Source organism: Morone saxatilis, unplaced genomic scaffold (genome assembly GCF_004916995.1).
Source record: "Morone saxatilis isolate NCDOM2014 unplaced genomic scaffold, NCSU_SB_2.0 Contig1, whole genome shotgun sequence".
Taxonomy (NCBI): Eukaryota; Metazoa; Chordata; class Actinopteri; family Moronidae; genus Morone; species Morone saxatilis.
In genome coordinates this window covers 15330025-15348458 of record NW_023339651.1, presented here as the reverse complement: position 1 = coordinate 15348458, position 18434 = coordinate 15330025, and the positions used below count along the sequence as shown (strand labels likewise).

At 39.0% G+C, this 18434-nt stretch overlaps 2 protein-coding genes across 3 annotated transcripts in view; one reads left to right on the top strand and one right to left on the bottom strand.

The window, feature by feature from the left end:
* The first annotated feature begins 520 nt into the window (after window positions 1-520).
* Window positions 521-13636, top strand: si:ch73-139e5.4 (heat-stable enterotoxin receptor). Its single transcript, XM_035669993.1, has 24 exons — window positions 521-540; window positions 696-808; window positions 2678-2780; window positions 3748-3862; window positions 4266-4407; window positions 5383-5465; window positions 5556-5664; window positions 6815-6896; window positions 7673-7775; window positions 8047-8106; window positions 8194-8265; window positions 8365-8469; window positions 8632-8718; window positions 9395-9527; window positions 9614-9751; window positions 10307-10383; window positions 10465-10556; window positions 10671-10829; window positions 11064-11256; window positions 11343-11517; window positions 11692-11790; window positions 12022-12116; window positions 12289-12365; window positions 12949-13636. The coding sequence occupies exons 1-24, from the start codon at window positions 521-523 to the stop codon at window positions 13160-13162; spliced, it is 2646 nt and encodes an 881-aa protein (XP_035525886.1). The 3' UTR covers window positions 13163-13636.
* Window positions 13637-14412: 776 nt separating this feature from the next.
* Window positions 14413-18434, bottom strand: part of kctd17 (potassium channel tetramerization domain containing 17) — a 19159-nt gene continuing 15137 nt past the window's right edge. Inside the window, exon 7 of one of the 2 annotated variants that reach the window (XR_004796650.1) lies at window positions 14413-18427. The gene's annotated coding sequence lies outside the window, so the exon portion shown is untranslated. The remainder of the gene's footprint in view (window positions 18428-18434) is intronic. The other variant, XR_004796651.1, reaches the window with a different exon arrangement.

The following is an 18434-nucleotide window of genomic DNA, read 5'->3' as shown; positions in this document are numbered from 1 at the left end:
TCAGTGACTGTGTGTGAAAAGGTGAATGTGGCACGTAGTGTAAAAGCGCTTTGAGTGGTCGGAAGACTAGAAAGGCGCTATACAAGTACAGGTCCCTTTACCATTTACCACTTTTGTGAATGAATTACAGTATATGTACTCTGACTTTACTAAACTATCAAGTGTTTATTGCAATGGCAGGTCTTTTCTTCTTTTTTTGCAGCTGTTGTTCATTTTGCAGGGGAATGGCTTCAGGCCCGTTTAGTTTATGCGTTTCAGCAACAAGAAAGTGTTCTGATGTTGTAATTTTGCCTTTTTACTTCACATCTACAACAGAAGGGGGGATATCTTGTGTTGTGTGAATTGACATTGGCTGCTTGTGATCATGTTGCACCTACATTTTAGCATTTTATCTGAATGTGAACAGCTTCAGGACATTAAATACAATGTGAAGGACTGACAAGAAAATGAGAGGCTGTCTTCCAAAGTCTGACAAACATTAGTTCTCCTGCACAGTTGGTCATGTTAGTTTATAATCATCATGGTGACTAATCTGAATGTGTTAGTGTTTGTGATATCATAACAGTGAGAGAAAAATATGGAACCAAGTTTTTGGTAACAGAAATACTTAGGTAGAAGAACAAAACAGTGATATCACAGTCTGTCACATGGCTTAGTAAATCTTTTGTTTTTTATGTGGTGATTTTCTTCTGCAGGTATATAAATGCTCTGGATGCAGGCATGTTTCCTCTGAGTATTCAGAGCACGGTGCTGTTGAAATTAGACGACCTGAAAAAGGTACTTACATCATCCAACAGGACAAGCAACCGTAAGTCTTTTTAAAAATACGTACAACACACATCTCCTTGACTGATTTTACTGTACAGCTATTGTCATACATGGAAGTGTATGTAATTACTTTACATTCTGTTTTACAAGCTGTCTGCACTTTTAAGGTGAAAAGACAAGGTGACAAATTGAAAGTAAGGTATGCAACATATACTGTTTCCCAAACAGCGGAGAAGGAGCATTCGTTTCAGGGAGTAGAAGACAAAAATGGTGGTTAATATTGCTGTGAAAACACGCACCTCACACAAAAATAAATGTAGTGTGCAGTTTCTGCACAACATGAAAAATAACATATAACAGAACATTATAGTTTCTGGTTATGAATCTGGATATTTTAACACTCAGTTCATCACATGACATCAAATGAACATGACATTAAAAGTATTACTTATACAAGAATGTTTACTCTCATGGTTTCGGCTTGAGACACCTAAGTCTTGCCTCATGCTGCCCTAACAAATCTCATGCCAAATAAGGGGAAACCAGGCGCTCCTTAAAGGTTATGTATTTGAAATTCACTTCCCACTGGATGTGCACAGAAATAAAATAAAACTCATCAAAGCCATCTTTGTTTGTCTTTCCAACGATCACCAATGCTAGTTTGGTCACAATAAACCCTGAAATGTCAAAATATTCGTGAAAATATTCGTGAAAATGGCTGCAATAGCCACCATATAAGCTTTAAACAGTAGTTTAGACAGGGGCACCCATCAAATTATGTGCACTAAAAGTGCTTGTTTTTGCAACGAACAGGCTCAGATTGTTATTCTAAATGTCTGAAAACATTGAGGAAAAGATACTTACAGAGACATACCTTTTGTTAACCAGAAACAGCCCTAATACTGCCATCACTTGGTACCAGACTCCAAATGCATATTACTGTAACATCATAACTTCACTCATAGTGGACAGAAACAAAATAAAACTCGCCAAAGCTGTCCTTGTTAGACTTTCCACTGTTTTCCACAACAATCACCAACTCTGCTTTGGTCAAAATTAATCCTTGATTCACCAACACAGAGGAGAAAAAGAACAGTTTCAGTTGCTCTTCTCAGCTCAAAACCGATCAGAAAACTAAACAAAAACCAGAGAGAGGTTGCGATAGCAGTGTGGGCTCCACTGGATGACTCCATTATAGCTTTACATAACACATTCTGCTATATTAATGTTCTGAAACCTCTTACAGACATCAATACTCGTGTACTTTTTTGGTCCTCACTGTTTGTGTGTTGTTGCTCAACTGCTCAACTCTTCATTTATATGCTCACAGTATTTAAAGCAACAACAAAACAAAACCTCTTGATGAGATGAAAGGATAAAATAATCCCTATAAAAACTAAAATAATTCCATTCACCTCAATATTGTACTGGATTGAGACAGAAACCTCAGAGAGGGATATCTCAGCCAGTTAGTGGCAGGCACTGCCCCACCTGATGTACAAAAAATCTCCAGCTGCTTGAAGAAAGTAAGTTTGACTTTCAGAGGTTAATAATGACAATTTCCCCACTCTGGACATGCAAAGTATGACCATAAATGTCTCAACAACCATTGAGACTTTAAACCACTCTACCTATTAACTTTGTCCAGAACTGTCCTTTCCAAAGGTACCAAATATATCATGGTAAACTGCAGGGGATGTGAACATGTGAACATACCACAGCTTTTGCTTTGATGTTGATGTAGCTATAAAAGAGGGCATTTGGGTTAGGTATTAACTTTGGTTTTGAGGTTGAAGCGGAAATTTAAATGAAAATCAGGGTCAGAATATTTGACTCCCTTTGAGGCTGCTATGCAAAAAATGGACACACTGCTGGTCTGTGGTGTTACATACAGTTTCTGTCTTTGCAGTGTTCATATTCTGTGGATCACCAATGGACATACTGGAGGTGAAAAATGGCACCAAAGAGGCCGACAACAGTGATATTCTCTTCATCCTTATTGATCTTTACAAGTCAGTGCTCTTTATTCATTTGATCTCTTTTCTATTCTCTCTACATCTCCTCTTTGGCATATAGTATACAGCAGTGATTCCAAACCAGTGTTACTTGCATCCTTGGTCTGGTGTACTTAAAGTAATTTGATAAAACAGAAATTTGATTAAATAAATATATAAAAATATTGGGCATGAAAGTTGGGAAGCAAAAAGAAACAGTGAGCTTAACGTTATGAATGGCTGCAATAGTTAGCTAAAAGTAATGGATACAGAGTTGAAAACACTTAAAGTAATGGTTGAAATAATTAGCTAAAAGTAATTATTGGTTACTAGTTAGCTTGCTACAAGTAATAAATAGATAAAGCACCGACAAGGAACTTTCCTTTTGTGTTGATTCTGGCAGCCCTCTCAACCGCCTAAATTAATAGGTATCAAGGGGAATCTGACCTGGTGGCAGAAATTAAAATATAACTAACGTAGAAATAGCCAATGTTCTTGCTGATGGTCTTGTTTGTTTATGTAGGTCATACAGAGGAATCAGAATCCATTTGAGACTGTTTCTTAATAACTTTAAAACTGTATCAGGTTTAAATAATAGTATGCATTCATAGATAAATAATGGTAAAGTAAAGTACATCAAAGTAATGAAGAAATAATTGGCATAAAGTAATGGATACATGTTAAAAACGTCCAGCTTCTGACACTCCAAGTGGTAGTAATACAAATGCAAACTTAAGCAAACAAACCTAAATATTCATATATAAATATAAGTCTGACATCCACTATTATATCCACTCTCATTAATGGTTAAATAATGTCTGGTCAGGTGTGTTTGACAAAAAAGGTTGGGAACCACTGATAAACACTATATGACACATTTTAAAATGTAATTTTTCTTCTAATTCATACTAATGGCATTTGATAATTTAAGTTGACAGTTGTGTTTATATTATATATATATAATATTCTTGTTTCCTCTCCACAGCGATATATACTACACCAACACAACGTCACTGCCATTCATGAAGAACGTGTTGGTGGCGACTATGCCCAACACCAGAAACTACACAATTAACACAGACCTTAAAAACAACAACACGGTGAGAACACAGGATCTCCAGATTACTCAACCTTCTTGTTCCTTTTCCCATATTTTAAAGGAACTGTTTGATATTTTCTCTTCAATGATCTGTCTTGCCAAGGGTCACTCACTCATATCTGTATTAAACACACAGATAGTTTTGGTTTTATTTGCCTAGGTTGTCTATGAGATTCCTACATGCATCCCGATACAGTGGAGGTGAATTATTTTGGTGGTGCTCAGCACTGAAAGAGTACATTTAAAACATTCAACAGAAACATCTCTTTCCAGCATCAGCGCTCCTGTTCCTCTGAACAACCTAAGAAATGTGTTAACAGCTGTTACAGAAAGAAGTTCCAATCTTGAATTTGTTTATCTCTCTCTCTCTCTCTCTCTCTCTCTCTCTCTGTCTCTTTCTGCAGATGAATGATTACATGGCTGCTTACCACGATGCTGTACTGCTGGTAGGCAATGTGATGAAGGACATTATTGCAAAAAATCTATCTGAGATGCAGCAAATGGAGTATGTCAGTGCGAATTACTCCAGAAACATCTCCTTTAATGGTAAGGAAGGAGATAGAGAAGGAGATAAGTGGAGGAAAGAAGAGATGAAATGAAAGTAAAATTAATATTAACCTTTAATGTACTTAATGGTGCAGTGTGTAACATTTAGGAGGATCTTTTGGCAGAAATTGAATATAATATTCATAGGTATGTTTTCATCAGTAAGGATGAAAACATAGGAATGAACTTAGGAATTGTTGTGTGTTTTTTACCTTAGAATGAGCTGTTTATATCTACAGACTCCAAGGGCCGCCCTGCATGAAAGCCACCATATTGAACCATCATGTTTTTACAGTAGCCCAGAATGGAAAAGCCAACCACCGACTGTAGATAGGGGCGTTAACTTTTTTTACACCCACCGTTGTTTCTCCTTCGTGCTTGGAAGAGGAGGGTAAAGTGATTTGCAGGAGAGTTGCTGCTGGATGCCACTAAATGCTACAACACTGCCCACCTTTAACTTTCGTACTAGCAATTAGCTGTGGGTGTGTTATCTTTTTATGCTTAATAAATCATTTTAATGCAAAACTTAGATCGAAGATAAAAAACAAGGAAGGAGACGAATAAAGAACAAAGTGATAACTCAAAAGGCACAAAGGCAATCATCAAATCAACAATCATCAATCAACACAAAAATGTTTTCCTCTACTTTGATTTGACCTGAAAAGCAGATGACATTCCCATCAGGTACAGCTGTACGCACGACCTCTGTGGCTCTGAAAGTGACCCTGAGAGCTGACATAGGTTACTGTTGTGCGTGAAGCCAAACAGACTGAAGCTGTCAGCTGCTATCAACTGATTTATGTTTTTCACTGACAAGATTAAGTGATGAGGTTTTATAGCCTGCAGGGTGCAGCTGCAAGTAGCCTGTGCGTAATTGGGTGTGAGTGTGTGATTGAGAAACACACTCATAGAGAAGTCCCTTTCCTTCTGTTGAAGTGTTTGTGTGTGTGAAGATGTTTTTATGACTCTGCTCAGGAATTGCTGGAACCTACAAGTTGGACAAGCATGGAGACAGGGACGTGAATCTCACAATCATTTACACCACTACTGACAACAAGGTATTTTGTTTCAAATATTTATGTTTTCTTAGCAATATCTCACAAAGATCTTTAAATATACCAACAATTTTCTCCTCTTGTGGTCCTCAGTATAAAACTTTGTTCACATTCAACACCGAGTACAACATTACCAACTTAATTGAGACAAACCCGTCCTTCATCTGGGGAAAAAGACTTCCTAATTTCAGACCAGACAGAGGTACAGCTAAAACACACACACACACAAACAGAGCCACAACCAGTCTGATAGTGTCAGCTGGCCGTCACAACCTATAATCATAAACTTCCTACGCACATTGACCGTGAGTGAGACAGGTGACAGTGTGAAGTCACGACTGGCTGTCAGTGAGATTGACTATTAGTCTGCAGTACAATGATCTGAGCTCCAGATGTGTCATAAAGACGGAACCTTTTTTTTTTTCTAGGTTTTACTGTTTTACAGTTATAGTTTGGAGTGGTGTCTCTGTTTCATAATACTGTTAAAAAGATTTTTTTATCCTTTCATGACAAATAGAAACTAAACCAGATTAAAACCTTCACCTTCAGTGAAGTATTTATGTATATTGTTGTTGTAACTGGGTTGCATTTAGTAAAGTTCAAATCAGCTTGGAAACACTTTCACAAAAAAGCACTGGTTCAACCCATCTTTGACCCTTTATACCATGTCATGAATCAATGGTAGCCGTTTTAGATTTCAAAACTTAGTCATGTTGACATTTTGTTTTTCACCGAAACCCACTGTGTATATCAAATGTGTTGAATGCAGACATACTCTTAAAACATTTGCTTGCTTGTAGCAGGTTAGTGGCCACATTGGTAAACTTTTTTGTTTGTTACTGCCACCAACTTTTGACCAGTGTAAAGAATGAAACTGGTGTCAGGAATGTGTTTCTTGCAGGATGCAAACATAATGGGGGACCACTGTTAAAACATTGCTCCATAGCGCTACTGGTGGTCGCAGATTCCATCAGGTCGTCACTGTTTACACTGTAGTCAACCAGTGACTGAATGATAAACCCAATAACAGACAGACCCAGCAGATCTAGGAGACTACGAATGCAACCTTCCCTTCAATGAGTCCAATTTTCAACTTATACAGTGTGATGTAGAAACTTGAAGCCTCTAGTACACATATATTGAGAATGGACTTCTGGCATTTTTAATGAGGTGGAAGGAGTAGATGTCTTTTATGGATTTGAATGTGTAAATTATAACAATTACTATACTTTACTTTACTTACACATTACTGTTCCAAGCAGACTATTTATACATATGGCTTAATACAGTCTGGAGGGGATCTTTAAATATAAAAAAATTAAATAACTGTTTGTTTTCACTCACACTATCAGGCCCTGCAGCTCATGACATCCTCGTCATCGTGTTGGCTGTTACAGTGGTCGTGGTGGCCACCATTGCCTTCATTTTCTACAGGTGAGTGATTGACCAACTTTAATGCATAAAACTTCTTATCAAGGACATCACCGCACACTGGTAGAGTGAGCTGAACGCCTATGAAAGCACACATGCAGTTTCTCTAAATGTATGGGAACTGTAGTTGTTGAATGCTAAAAAGTCCAGGTTCAGACACAGTTTCCATGGCAGATCATAGTTAAATGTTTTCATTATGCTCAAGATAAACGAGGAAAGCAAACAATAGCTTAGAACGATCTGCACATTTAAAATTAACAATTTTTTTTAAAACAACATTTGAACCACCAAACAAGTGAGGACTGTTTAATTCGTTTATGTTCGTTAGACAGATGTCAATAAAATTTCCCTATGAAACATGAGTATTGGATTATTTTGAAATAACAGAAATTAGAACTGTAGATTTTTCTGGCTGACTACAGTGTTGACTGGTTGACTACAGTGTAAACAGTGACGACCTGATGGAATTTGCCACCACCAGTGGAGCAATGTTTTAACAGTGGTCCCCCATTTTGTTTGCATCCTGCAAGAAACACATTCCTGGTTGGTGGCAGTAACAAACAAAAAAGTGTAGCAATGTGGCCACTAACCTGCTACAAGCAAGCACATGTTTTAAGAGTATGTCTGCATTCAACAATTCAAAATAATTTATTTTTGTTTTTGTGTAAATTTTTGTGTAAATTTTATGTAATAAGAAATTTTATGTAATAAGAAATACTACCTTGCACATCTTTGTGGGTTCATTTTATACTTCCTAATGTTATTTCTCTCCTGTGTAGACAGAACAGGAGAGACCGCCTGTTCAGGAAGCGCTGGTCCCACATCGCCTCTGATCTTATCACACTGCTGGAGAACAATGAACTCAATGTCATCTCCCTTAAGGTAAATAGAGTGCAGGCTTAGTCAAAACTCTCTCACTGACTAACCTGTATGAGACACTGAAGCTCATCCTTCAGTCAGAAATCTGTGATCAAGTGAAAACTCCAGCTCGGGCTAATTTTCTACAGAACTCACCCCTTTTCTAACAATTTGTTCTCTATAAAGTGCTCGAGCTGACCTTATTCTTAAACATGAATGCAGTAGGACACACACTGAAAGAAGAAAAAACTGCCATGTTTGCTCTGTTAAAATGTCCTTCATATTTCCCACTCAGATTGAAGACGAGAGGAAAACCATGGATTTCAAGATCCGCCGTGCGTTGTATGATAAGAAGGTAGCTGGACACAACATCCTGCAGTGGCTTTCAAATCAATCAGTGGTACTGAACATATAGGTATGAACACTGCTGTTGTATTTTCAGGTTGTGATTCTGAAGGAGCTGAAGCACTCAGATGGGAACTTCAACGAGACCCAGATGATAGAACTTAATGCAGTAAGATACACACACACACACACACACCCATCAGGTGGTTTTTGTTGTGGTTTTACTCATTCCATGTCTTGACGCCCCCTCCTACTCTCTTCTCCGCAGCTCCAGCAAATCGACTATTACAACCTCACTAAGTTTTATGGCACAGTGAAGTTTGATGAGGGTGTGTTCGGGGTGTTTGAGTACGGAGAGAGGGGGTCGCTCAGGGTACGTATGGCATGCACACGTCCAGTTCAAGTTCAGTTTGCATATATCAAAAGACTATTCTGAATACCAGTAGCTTACAGAACAAGAAATAAAAGATGAAATATGAGTTCAGATTACAATCATTTTACCACAATCATACCCTCTGTCCATTTCTTCCTCCAGTATGTGCTGAATGACAAGGTTTCGTACCCAGAGGAGACCTTCATGGACTGGGAGTTCAAGATCTCCGTCATGTACGACATCGCCAAGGTGAGACAGAAACTCGGCGCTCCGCTGCTGAACGTCACATTACGTCACACTGAAGTGATATACTGCCGGCACGTGATATCGGAGAGAGCTTTATGATTGACTGAAGAGTAGGCGCCATATGTTCTAGCATGTTATCACAGTTTAACAACATGGATGACATATTCAATAGTAGTAGCTGTGTCAGGGATTTTTTCAGTACTCAGATACATTTTTAGTATTAAAAACAGGACTAATTACATTGTATAAATGAATATAATCAGTCATTTCCAGTTGTTGCTTCCTAAACTGGAATTTTGTTACTTTTGTAGAAAGTAGAACCTAGATTTCCATACAACTTGAAGGAGCAGGAAACTCCTGTGTCTAATACAGCCACATTGTCTGTGATAAAAAAAAAAAAATCATACTTCACACTACATAGTTATGAGAAAGGTAATCGATAATGTGTTACTGATGCCTTAGCCCCAACAATTGCCATAACACGAACTGAGTACAATAGCATTAACTGTATGATTGAGGTTAACAAGGTTTATATCAAGCAGAATGTTTGATATAGGTTACACCCATCCATCAACAGGAACTGTTGCTGCAGTCCCCCTGGCCGCCAGCAGAGGTCATTAAAGATCACTTACTGTGCCTTTAATCTAAACCTTCTCATCTCCTCCTCCTCTCTGTGCAGGGCATGTCCTACCTCCATGCCAGTGAAATCCAGGTGCATGGACGCCTCAAGTCCACCAACTGTGTGGTGGACAACCGCATGGTGGTGAAGATCACAGACTTTGGCTGCAACACCTTTCTTTGCCCCGGCAGAGGTACTACAACTACAGTCCTCATCCTTCACTAAGTGTTCATTACTTCACTTTCATCACTTTCTTCTCCTTTCTCCTCCTCCTATCAGACTTGTGGACTGCTCCGGAGCACCTGAGGAAACAGGGCACCTCTCAGAAAGGAGATGTCTACAGCTTTGCCATCATTGCTCAGGAGATTGTTCTCAGAAAGAACACCTTCTACACCAAGTGCTGCTCCGACCGTGCAGGTGAAACACACCTACACAACCACCCCCACATTCACACACTGAGCCCTTGAAAATAAAAATAATTAAACTCTTCTTCTTCTTAAGGGACTGTATGAATGTTATTAGAAAAGGAGTGAGAAAGGGGGGGAGGATATTTTCTTCTTTTTGCTGAGTTCAGGGGAGGTTCTTTCAATTGTTTTCTCATCCTGCATTATATTTTATTTCAACTCTCCCTTAAAATCAACACATTTATCCTCTGTTGTTCTCTGCATGGAAAGCCTCATATATGTTTTTAAAGAATAATAAACATAAATGAGTCCATATTCCAAATAACAGTCCTTATTTATCCAACAGAAACATATCAAACTGTCCATAAACAGTCCTTATCTTTAAACGAACAGATGCAAAATGAGATGTTGAGAGACACACAAGGTGAATTCACATCAAATGAATTAATTCAAGAGGCAGCCATTTAATTGCTTGATTTTCCAAAGCCAGTATTTTGCTTTGATACTCACACTCAGAGATATAGTAAGTGACTTTTTGGCTGAAATTAATGTCTGTGTATCCCAACAGAAAAACTGTCAAAGGTCATCATGTCCTACTTCAGACCTGATCTTAACTTTGAGACAGCTTCAGAGAAAGAATTAGAGGTGAGTTAATGCCAGTTTTATCGGTGATTGTGTGTGTATTGTCGGATAAGTCTTTAAAGCTTGGTGTCTTCTGTCTCCTAGGTATACATGTTGATAAAAAGCTGTTGGGATGAGGATCCAGAAAAAAGACCCGACTTTAGGAAGGTAGAAAACTGTCTGGGGAAAATCATCAGGTAATCACTGTCTTTATGGGATTGGTGTACGTAGCCAAATTTAACCTATAGAAGCTCTAATAAATGTGTTGCAGTTGGCTTTAATGAAGGTTTTTTCCTTCCCTTGTGCTTTAGTAAAATTCATAACCAGGACAATGAGAGCTACATGGATAACATGATCAGACGGCTGCAGATGTATTCCAGAAACCTGGAGTACCTGGTGGAGGAGAGAACAGTCCTCTACAAAGCTGAGAGGGACAGAGCAGACTGCCTCAACTTCATGCTGCTTCCTGGGTCTGTTAACACTTGAAGGAGCACACCACATCTTTTAGATACTGGCCCGAGAGCACAGACACCAAAACCAAACATGTACTCCAGTAGAGAATTGGTTTTGGTGTTCAATGCAAATACTTGATCGTACAGTAGAATTATAGGACTTTTGGGAACTGGTGGTTTAGCTCGAACTGGAATGAAGGCACATGTGGATCATCCTGTTCTGTCTGTCTTTGTACGTTTCTCTCTGTGCAGCCCGGTGGTGAAGAGCCTGAAGGAGACCGGCGTGGTGGAACCAGAACTGTACGATGAAGTGACAATATATTTCAGTGACATAGTCGGTTTCACCACTCTGTGCCAGTACAGCACACCGATGGAAGTCGTGGACATGCTCAACGACATCTACAAGGGATTTGACAGCATTGTTGACCACCACGACGTATACAAGGTATTGACACGGGTGGAACAGACGGATAGACTGAAAGACAGCCAGCACAGAACGCAGACATCATCATTTCATCTATCTACCCGCAGGTGGAGACGATTGGTGACGCCTACATGGTGGCCTCCGGGCTTCCGAAGCGAAATGGGAACAGGCACGCGGTGGATATCTGTCGCATGGCGCTTGACATCTTGGCCTTCATGGGTACCTTCCAGCTCCGACACCTGCCTGGTATCCCTGTGTGGATACGCATCGGTGTGCACTCAGGTAGATGGCACAAAATCTTTGCCTGTACATCTGAAACGACTTGATCTGCTGTCATTTCATTTGATTTGAAGGTCCTTCATAGATAAGAGCATTCATTTTCAGAATCCTTGCACATCTGATCTTCTGTCTGTCTAAACTGACTGAATATTTGTGTGTTAATGTATTGGTGTCCAGGTTCCTGTGCAGCAGGTGTTGTGGGGATAAAGATGCCCAGATATTGTTTATTTGGAGACACAGTCAACACGGCATCTCGCATGGAGTCTACAGGACACCGTGAGTACACAAATAAATATATGCATACCAGGAGACATTTAATGAGCAAAGTGATTTACACTGACGTTCATGATGCCAACTAGTATGGTTGAGTTGCAAGAGCGATGTGCTGCCCATTACTCATGTGCAATTACAGACCCTACCAATCAACATAATTAAATTAATTCAAACAGCGAAGCTTGGGTAAAAAACAAATGATGCCTGTTGTTTTTATCTTATAATATCCTCCAGCCCTGCGGATCCACGTCAGCCAGCCCACTATAAATATCCTTCAGAGGACAGACTGCAAGTTTGAGTATGAAATGAGAGGAGAAACGTATCTGAAGGTAAAGATTTATTAACTTTACTCTACTACTACTACTACTACTAACATACCAGACAAATGAGCCATTTTGAAATGAATCCAGAGGCACAGATTGAGGTATGAATGGCTGCAGACTTGAACCGCTGCACATGGATGTAAAATGTTTTAATGTTTTAATGTGGGTTTTTTCCAAGGGTAAAGGCACAGAGACAACCTACTGGTTGACAGGTGAGACGGGCGAAGATTACGACCTCCCAACTCCCCCCACAACGTAAGCAAACCCTCCACCTGCTGAAATTTGTTGGATGTGTTTGAGGGTGTAAATGTCACATTAGGATCATTGTGAGCAGGTTACAAGAGGCTTTCTCTTTTCCAGGAATATATAAAGATTTATATTCCCACTCTCCACAACATAATTTTTTTCTTTAAAGCTGAATGATTTTAAAAAAATACAGTCAGTAAAATGTAAAATTTGGGAAATGTGCTTGTTTTAACTTCTTGCCAATAGTTAGATAACAAGATTGACAGCACTCTCATGTTTGTACAATAAATATAAAGTTGCAGTCAGCAGCCAGTCAGCTTAGCTTAGCATAAAGACTGGAAGCAAAATCTCTCTCTGTTCTACTAATTAAGATGTTATGTCTCATTTGTTTTTATACTTATTTGTCCTGTTAAAATTAATATTTCTATATTATAGATAATAATCCTAGGTTAGTGTCTTATTTGTTTTACCAGCTTTGTACATTTCGACTTCAAATTTGACCCTAGGACACGTGTTTGGTATTCTACTGCACATTTACTGTAGCTTGACAGGATACTTGAGCCTGACTTGAAGCTGCTTCCTGCTTTTCCAGGGAGAACTTCCAGCGGCTGCAGCAGGACCTCGCCCACATGATCCTTGCCTGCCTGGAGCGCCGCTCTCGCCGCTCGGTCCGGAGAAAGAGGCCGCTCTCGAGTCAGCGCAAGGAGGACCACAACAACCAAGAATCAGAGGTGGAGTCTGAGAGCGGCAATCCTGAGTACTTGCATCTTGCCACAGTGGATAACACCCTCAGTACCTTCCTGTAGTACAGACCTACTGTAAAGTGCATCCCCGTCACAACCTGACTGATTACATTGTTCTGTAAGAGAAAGCAGGTAGACGCAGTTGAATACTACAAATTACAAAACACATAATACAAAATAAGAGCCTTTAAGACCTCAAAGTCTCAGTTTGGAATGAATGAGATGGGCAAGGATGGGAAAGGTGATTGTCCAATCTTTTTCATTTCTTTTTATTCAAGAAAAGGTAAGAAGATAACAGGGCCACGACCTGTTTGTGTTAAATGCATAAGATTCATTGATTGTTTAACTATGTTCTTTATACACTGCTTGGTCTAAAACTAGGTCATCAACATGAGAGGCAAGATATTGCCATTATTCCCAGTGGTTATGTCTTTCACATTTGTGGAGGGAAATGGTGGGTACATCTGTTGATTTAGGAAGCAGGACAATGAAGGAATGAATTAGTAGCATAAAAATAGATCAAGCAAATTATTCCTACTTACATAAGAATAACGTTTAAGAGCACTTCTCGTATTACATGAATAATCACATGTATGCTTTGGGCAGAAGCCAATCACACACAAGGATTTAACCTTTATCTGCCATATTGTTTAATCTTCAAAAACATGCTTTTTTTGGCCTGTGATGTTATTTAGCAAAGACATTTTTTATTTTAGTGTATTTTATTCGTGTGAAATCCCCCAATATGTCCAGTGTTTTCCCAGCAATTCCCATGTGAAGTAAACAATCTAAAAAAGACCTAATTTAGTACAGTCACTCCAAAACAGATGTGAGCTAGTCTCTGTCACAGGATCTTAAACCAGCTTAGGACACTTTGGGGGTCTGTTAAATTTCAGAGCATTTTTTTTTTTTTTTTTAAGTAACTTGATAAATAGCAAAAACTTTGTAAGTAGCAGTAAAGGTGAAGGATTTTTACTTCATCAATTTGATAAACACAGGCTCTATTTGTGTATATATACTTTTATTCTTGTACTGATTAGTTTATTTGCATTTATGTTGTTTTTACCCAAATGTCACATCTGGAGACAGCTACATTTTACTCCAATTGCATCTCTAATCAAGCTCTGGCTGTACAATTCAACCACTGCGATTAAGATGAAATGGTTTAGGAGGCATCCACTGCACTGGCTGTAACTGCTGACTGTTTAACTGGCTTTATTTCAGAGGTAACACCAGTGTACAGTTACATGTGGACTCATGATATCACTGTTGTAACATACATCCGCCTCCAAAAAACGAGACTGACAAATCTGTATTTTAAACCAAAGGACAAAGATTTATTTTTGCTGAGAATGGTGACATTCATTTACATTAAATAAAAAACCCCCACAACAATTTGCCTTCTGTCACATTGTGGAAAATGTTGTATGTTGTTCAGGTCCTGATGAATACAGTTCAATAAAATCAAAACACAGAGCGTTTCTTGAAGCCTGTACAGGTTCATCTGAGGCGTTACAATGCATGTGTCACGTAGTTTAATGTATACAGACAATGAGACTGTATGGACAGCAGAAGAAAAACTCCAGCATCAGATAAAAACAGTTTTCTATCCACAGCTGCCTGGCAGATTTGTTTTTTGCACAGAATAATGAAAGAGGACTGCTATGTAGACTTTTACACGTCAAATACTATGTAAAAACACACTCTACTGTACAGCAGAAACAATTCAACAAATAGTGTACAAATAAAAAGAAAATCAAGTGGGGATCCAGCAAACCCAACAAGGTAACTGGACATGCAAGTGGAGCTTTATAAAAGTGACCTAATATTAACACATTTTCATTGGAGAGGAAAACTATTTGTGGGGAAATGTCTGTTCAACAGCATTTATGTGAACTAAGAATAAGAACTAGCATATTTAGTAAACCTGATGGATATATTTCTTTATACTGCTGAAGATCATCAGGTTAGTCAAAAATAAAAGCTAGTCGTCAAGTAGAAAAAAAGCAAAAATAGCCCCCCCACAAAAAAAAGTCCAATTCATTTTACTGTGTAACATTCAAAAAGAAAACTTAAGAATAAATTAGACAACCATACGTACAAAAACTAAAATAAAAAAGGCATGACTTTTTAGAAAGCCTTCAACAAGAGCTGCATGAAACAGCCTCAGCTCACACGTGCAGCTGTGTACTTTCTATGTCTCGACTTTAACATCTTATGAAAAATATAATTCTGGAATATTACACAGATACTAAACCTAGACTCTCAGTGAGAATGTAAACTACCCATTCATCGACTAACATATTCATACAGCTATTTAAAAAAATGCATGTTAATAACACCTATGACCATTTTGACGCGTCGGTCTTTCGACGCGTCGGTTTTGCTGCTTGAACTCAAGGCACCGAATGATCCAAGGTAAAAAGAGCCACGAGAAAAAGCTGAAGTGACAAAACAACAAACATAACTGTGTCTCTTTCAGTTTTCTCCCTCCTGCTAACATCACTGTTATGATTATCAGAAGCACGATGATAACTGTTTCATTACTAATGTAACATTTATTGTAATCTGCTAATCCAGCTAATAAGATATTGCAAAAAACCTTAAAAAGGTCCAGGATATCTGTTTCTATTTCACACTTGAAATGGAAGAGACACCTTTTATGCGCGCACACACACACACACACACACAGTATCTGCAGCAGATTTTTTTTCAGATTTAATTATCAAAGTTTTATCAAAAAAAGTCACCAACCATGATGTAATTCTCGATTGTCTCACGTTATAACTCTTCACTGCTTATTGCCTGTATAAAACAGTCCGAGTGTATTTGTGTGTTTCCCTATTGTATGTTGCTGTCAGTGGTACACAGGAGCCAAACAGCAGGGGAGGGGGGCAGACATAAGCTGCTGACAGCCGAAATAATCTCTCTGCTTGAGGTAAACCTCAGTGGCCATGACCAAACAACTGCAGTTTTCAGGGTTAGTGCAGGACAGCTTTAATTACATACTTACATACAGGATAGGTCTAGTGATGTCTTATTTTTATTTTGTCAACAATTTGCATAAAAATTGCAAAACCAAATATGAATTTACCCTCACAATTGTGTTTTCATTTGTGGCTAAAACCCAAACAAATTCCCAATTTACCTGTTTGAGTAATGTTATCTAAAAACTACAGAGCCCAGCTGTTTTAGGGAAATTGGCCTTTAAAAAAATAAAACAATAAAATGAAACTATATTTGAGAACATAACAGAAGATGGCCCATACAGGACGTTGGAATACTGTTAACCATCTTCTCTACACAGCTGTTAGCTGCTAAAGCTAATATGGGTACTATAGCTATCTTAAATCTGAAACGTCAACTGGGATAACCGGCTGATCTGGATGACTGAGTGTGGTTACCCTTTCTTTTTTTCCCTTTTGTGTTGTATTGTCTTTTATTTTTGTTTTGCTCCTACCACTGCTGATGAACTCAATTATTTTTGTTATTTATGCCTCCAAATAATGCTTAAAGAAGAGACTTAAAATCCTGCTTTGTTTCTATTCTATATCAATGTATTTTCTATGTTTTATGTGGTTATGCGTTTTCTGATGAGCTATGACATGACTTTGGACTATTATAGGCTAAAAGCGTACGTACACATTTGATTACCTGCTGATAAAGGAAACACCCTGTTATTTTTAAGTTATGTATAACCCATTATTTTCCAGCAAGTACACCTCCAGAGTTTACCAGTAAATGTGCTGCCAAAACCTTGGTGTGTTTGTGAAAATACACCTAAAAATTTCAATTCCTTTTTATTATACAAAGTAGTGTCAGGGTTTTGCCACAGACTTGCACAGGGGATACACATTTGATCTGTGGTGCAGTTCCTACAAGTTGCCAATAGAGGTTGTTAAAAGTCACGTGTTATTTAAAAAACTGCTTCTTCAAACCCTTTTCAATCATACACCTGCACTGCGGCAGAACTGACAGTATGAGTTTAGTGCTGTTCCTTATTTTAATAAACTAACGCAGTGACAGAGGACATTGTGTGACTACCACTATTACAAACAAAGACACACCTCGCTCTCCTGTCTCACCCGCTCCTCCTCATTTTGATCTCTCCCCCCCTCCTTCTCAGTGACTCTCTGTTAAAGCCTTTCCTAACTCACACCAACAGCACTCTGTCAGCTGGGGCCAAAGCTGGCTCTGGATCCCAGCCAGGGCGACAGACTGAGTCGACGCTGCTGCTGAGCATGCACCGGCACGAGGTGGTGCAGGTGTGTATCAGCACACAACAGGGTGTTGGTGCAGGGGGAAATGTAGAGCAGTGTGTGTGTGCTGGCTGCTCATGTTTTGAGCTCTGTTGGACAGTGACTGTTTCGGTCTCTGACAGTCTTGCTGTGGTCAGATGAAAACTCTGTAACGTGACCAGTAAAAAATAGGATATCTATCCCACACCAACAAATGCCCTTGTCTGTCTGTTTCCATCTGTCAATTTAAAGCCAACCGAACCAATAAATGGCTAAACTACATCTAATACTATGAGTTCAAACCAGTGATAACCTACGTTCCCACAACAGGTATACCAGAGTCAATGCATCCAATGGCTAAAACAGCTGCCAAGATCTGTGCTGCCGTGACTACAAGGGCTGTGGAGTGTACAATAAGATCAAACCAGTGTTAGCCCATTTGGTCCAATTATCTGAAGTACAGTTTTGGGAACACCTGCATCCATCATTGGGGTTATAGTAAATTCAGAATTATTTAGGTTGATTTTGACTTACTGATTAATGCCTCCATGCCATCTGTGTTAACATTAGGAAATGTAATAATCCACAATGCAGATGTAAACTGATCCTTGCACGCCATTCGCCATTTATCAGATCACTGTGACTCAGCAACAGCTCCTCACTGGCTAACGAAGACAATGTCTTTTCTGCGTGCAGATTTTCTCTGTTATTCTCTGTCACGTTTTGGTTGAGCACCTTAGATCAGCCAGCTTTAATCTGGATCTTTGGTTATAATTTACTAAGCTCAACTACTTCCCTTGGCAATATCTTGTTTGCACACACCAACATATGATTATTTCTACAAATAAAATTAGTTTGACTGACAAATACTTTTGACGATATTGCTGCGACTGACAGTGAGATTTAGGTTTTCTTTTCTTTTTGGTCATTTGGTAATCTTTCTAACTGGCATTTCTGTCAATGAACGGATAGGAATGCTACAAATCTGTTTTGATGATGATCCATAGACGCAACACACACACACACGCACGCACGCGCACGCACGCACGCGCGCGCGCACGCACACACACACGCACACACACACACACACTGTTGCA

Excerpts from the sequence above, each read along its gene's own strand:
- si:ch73-139e5.4 (XM_035669993.1), top strand. The coding sequence starts at position 521 with ATGGTGACTAATCTGAATGT. Across the intron at positions 3,863-4,265 it reads ACCTTAAAAACAACAACACG|ATGAATGATTACATGGCTGC; the intron begins GTGAGAACACAG and ends CTCTTTCTGCAG. Across the intron at positions 12,366-12,948 it reads CTCCCAACTCCCCCCACAAC|GGAGAACTTCCAGCGGCTGC; the intron begins GTAAGCAAACCC and ends CTGCTTTTCCAG.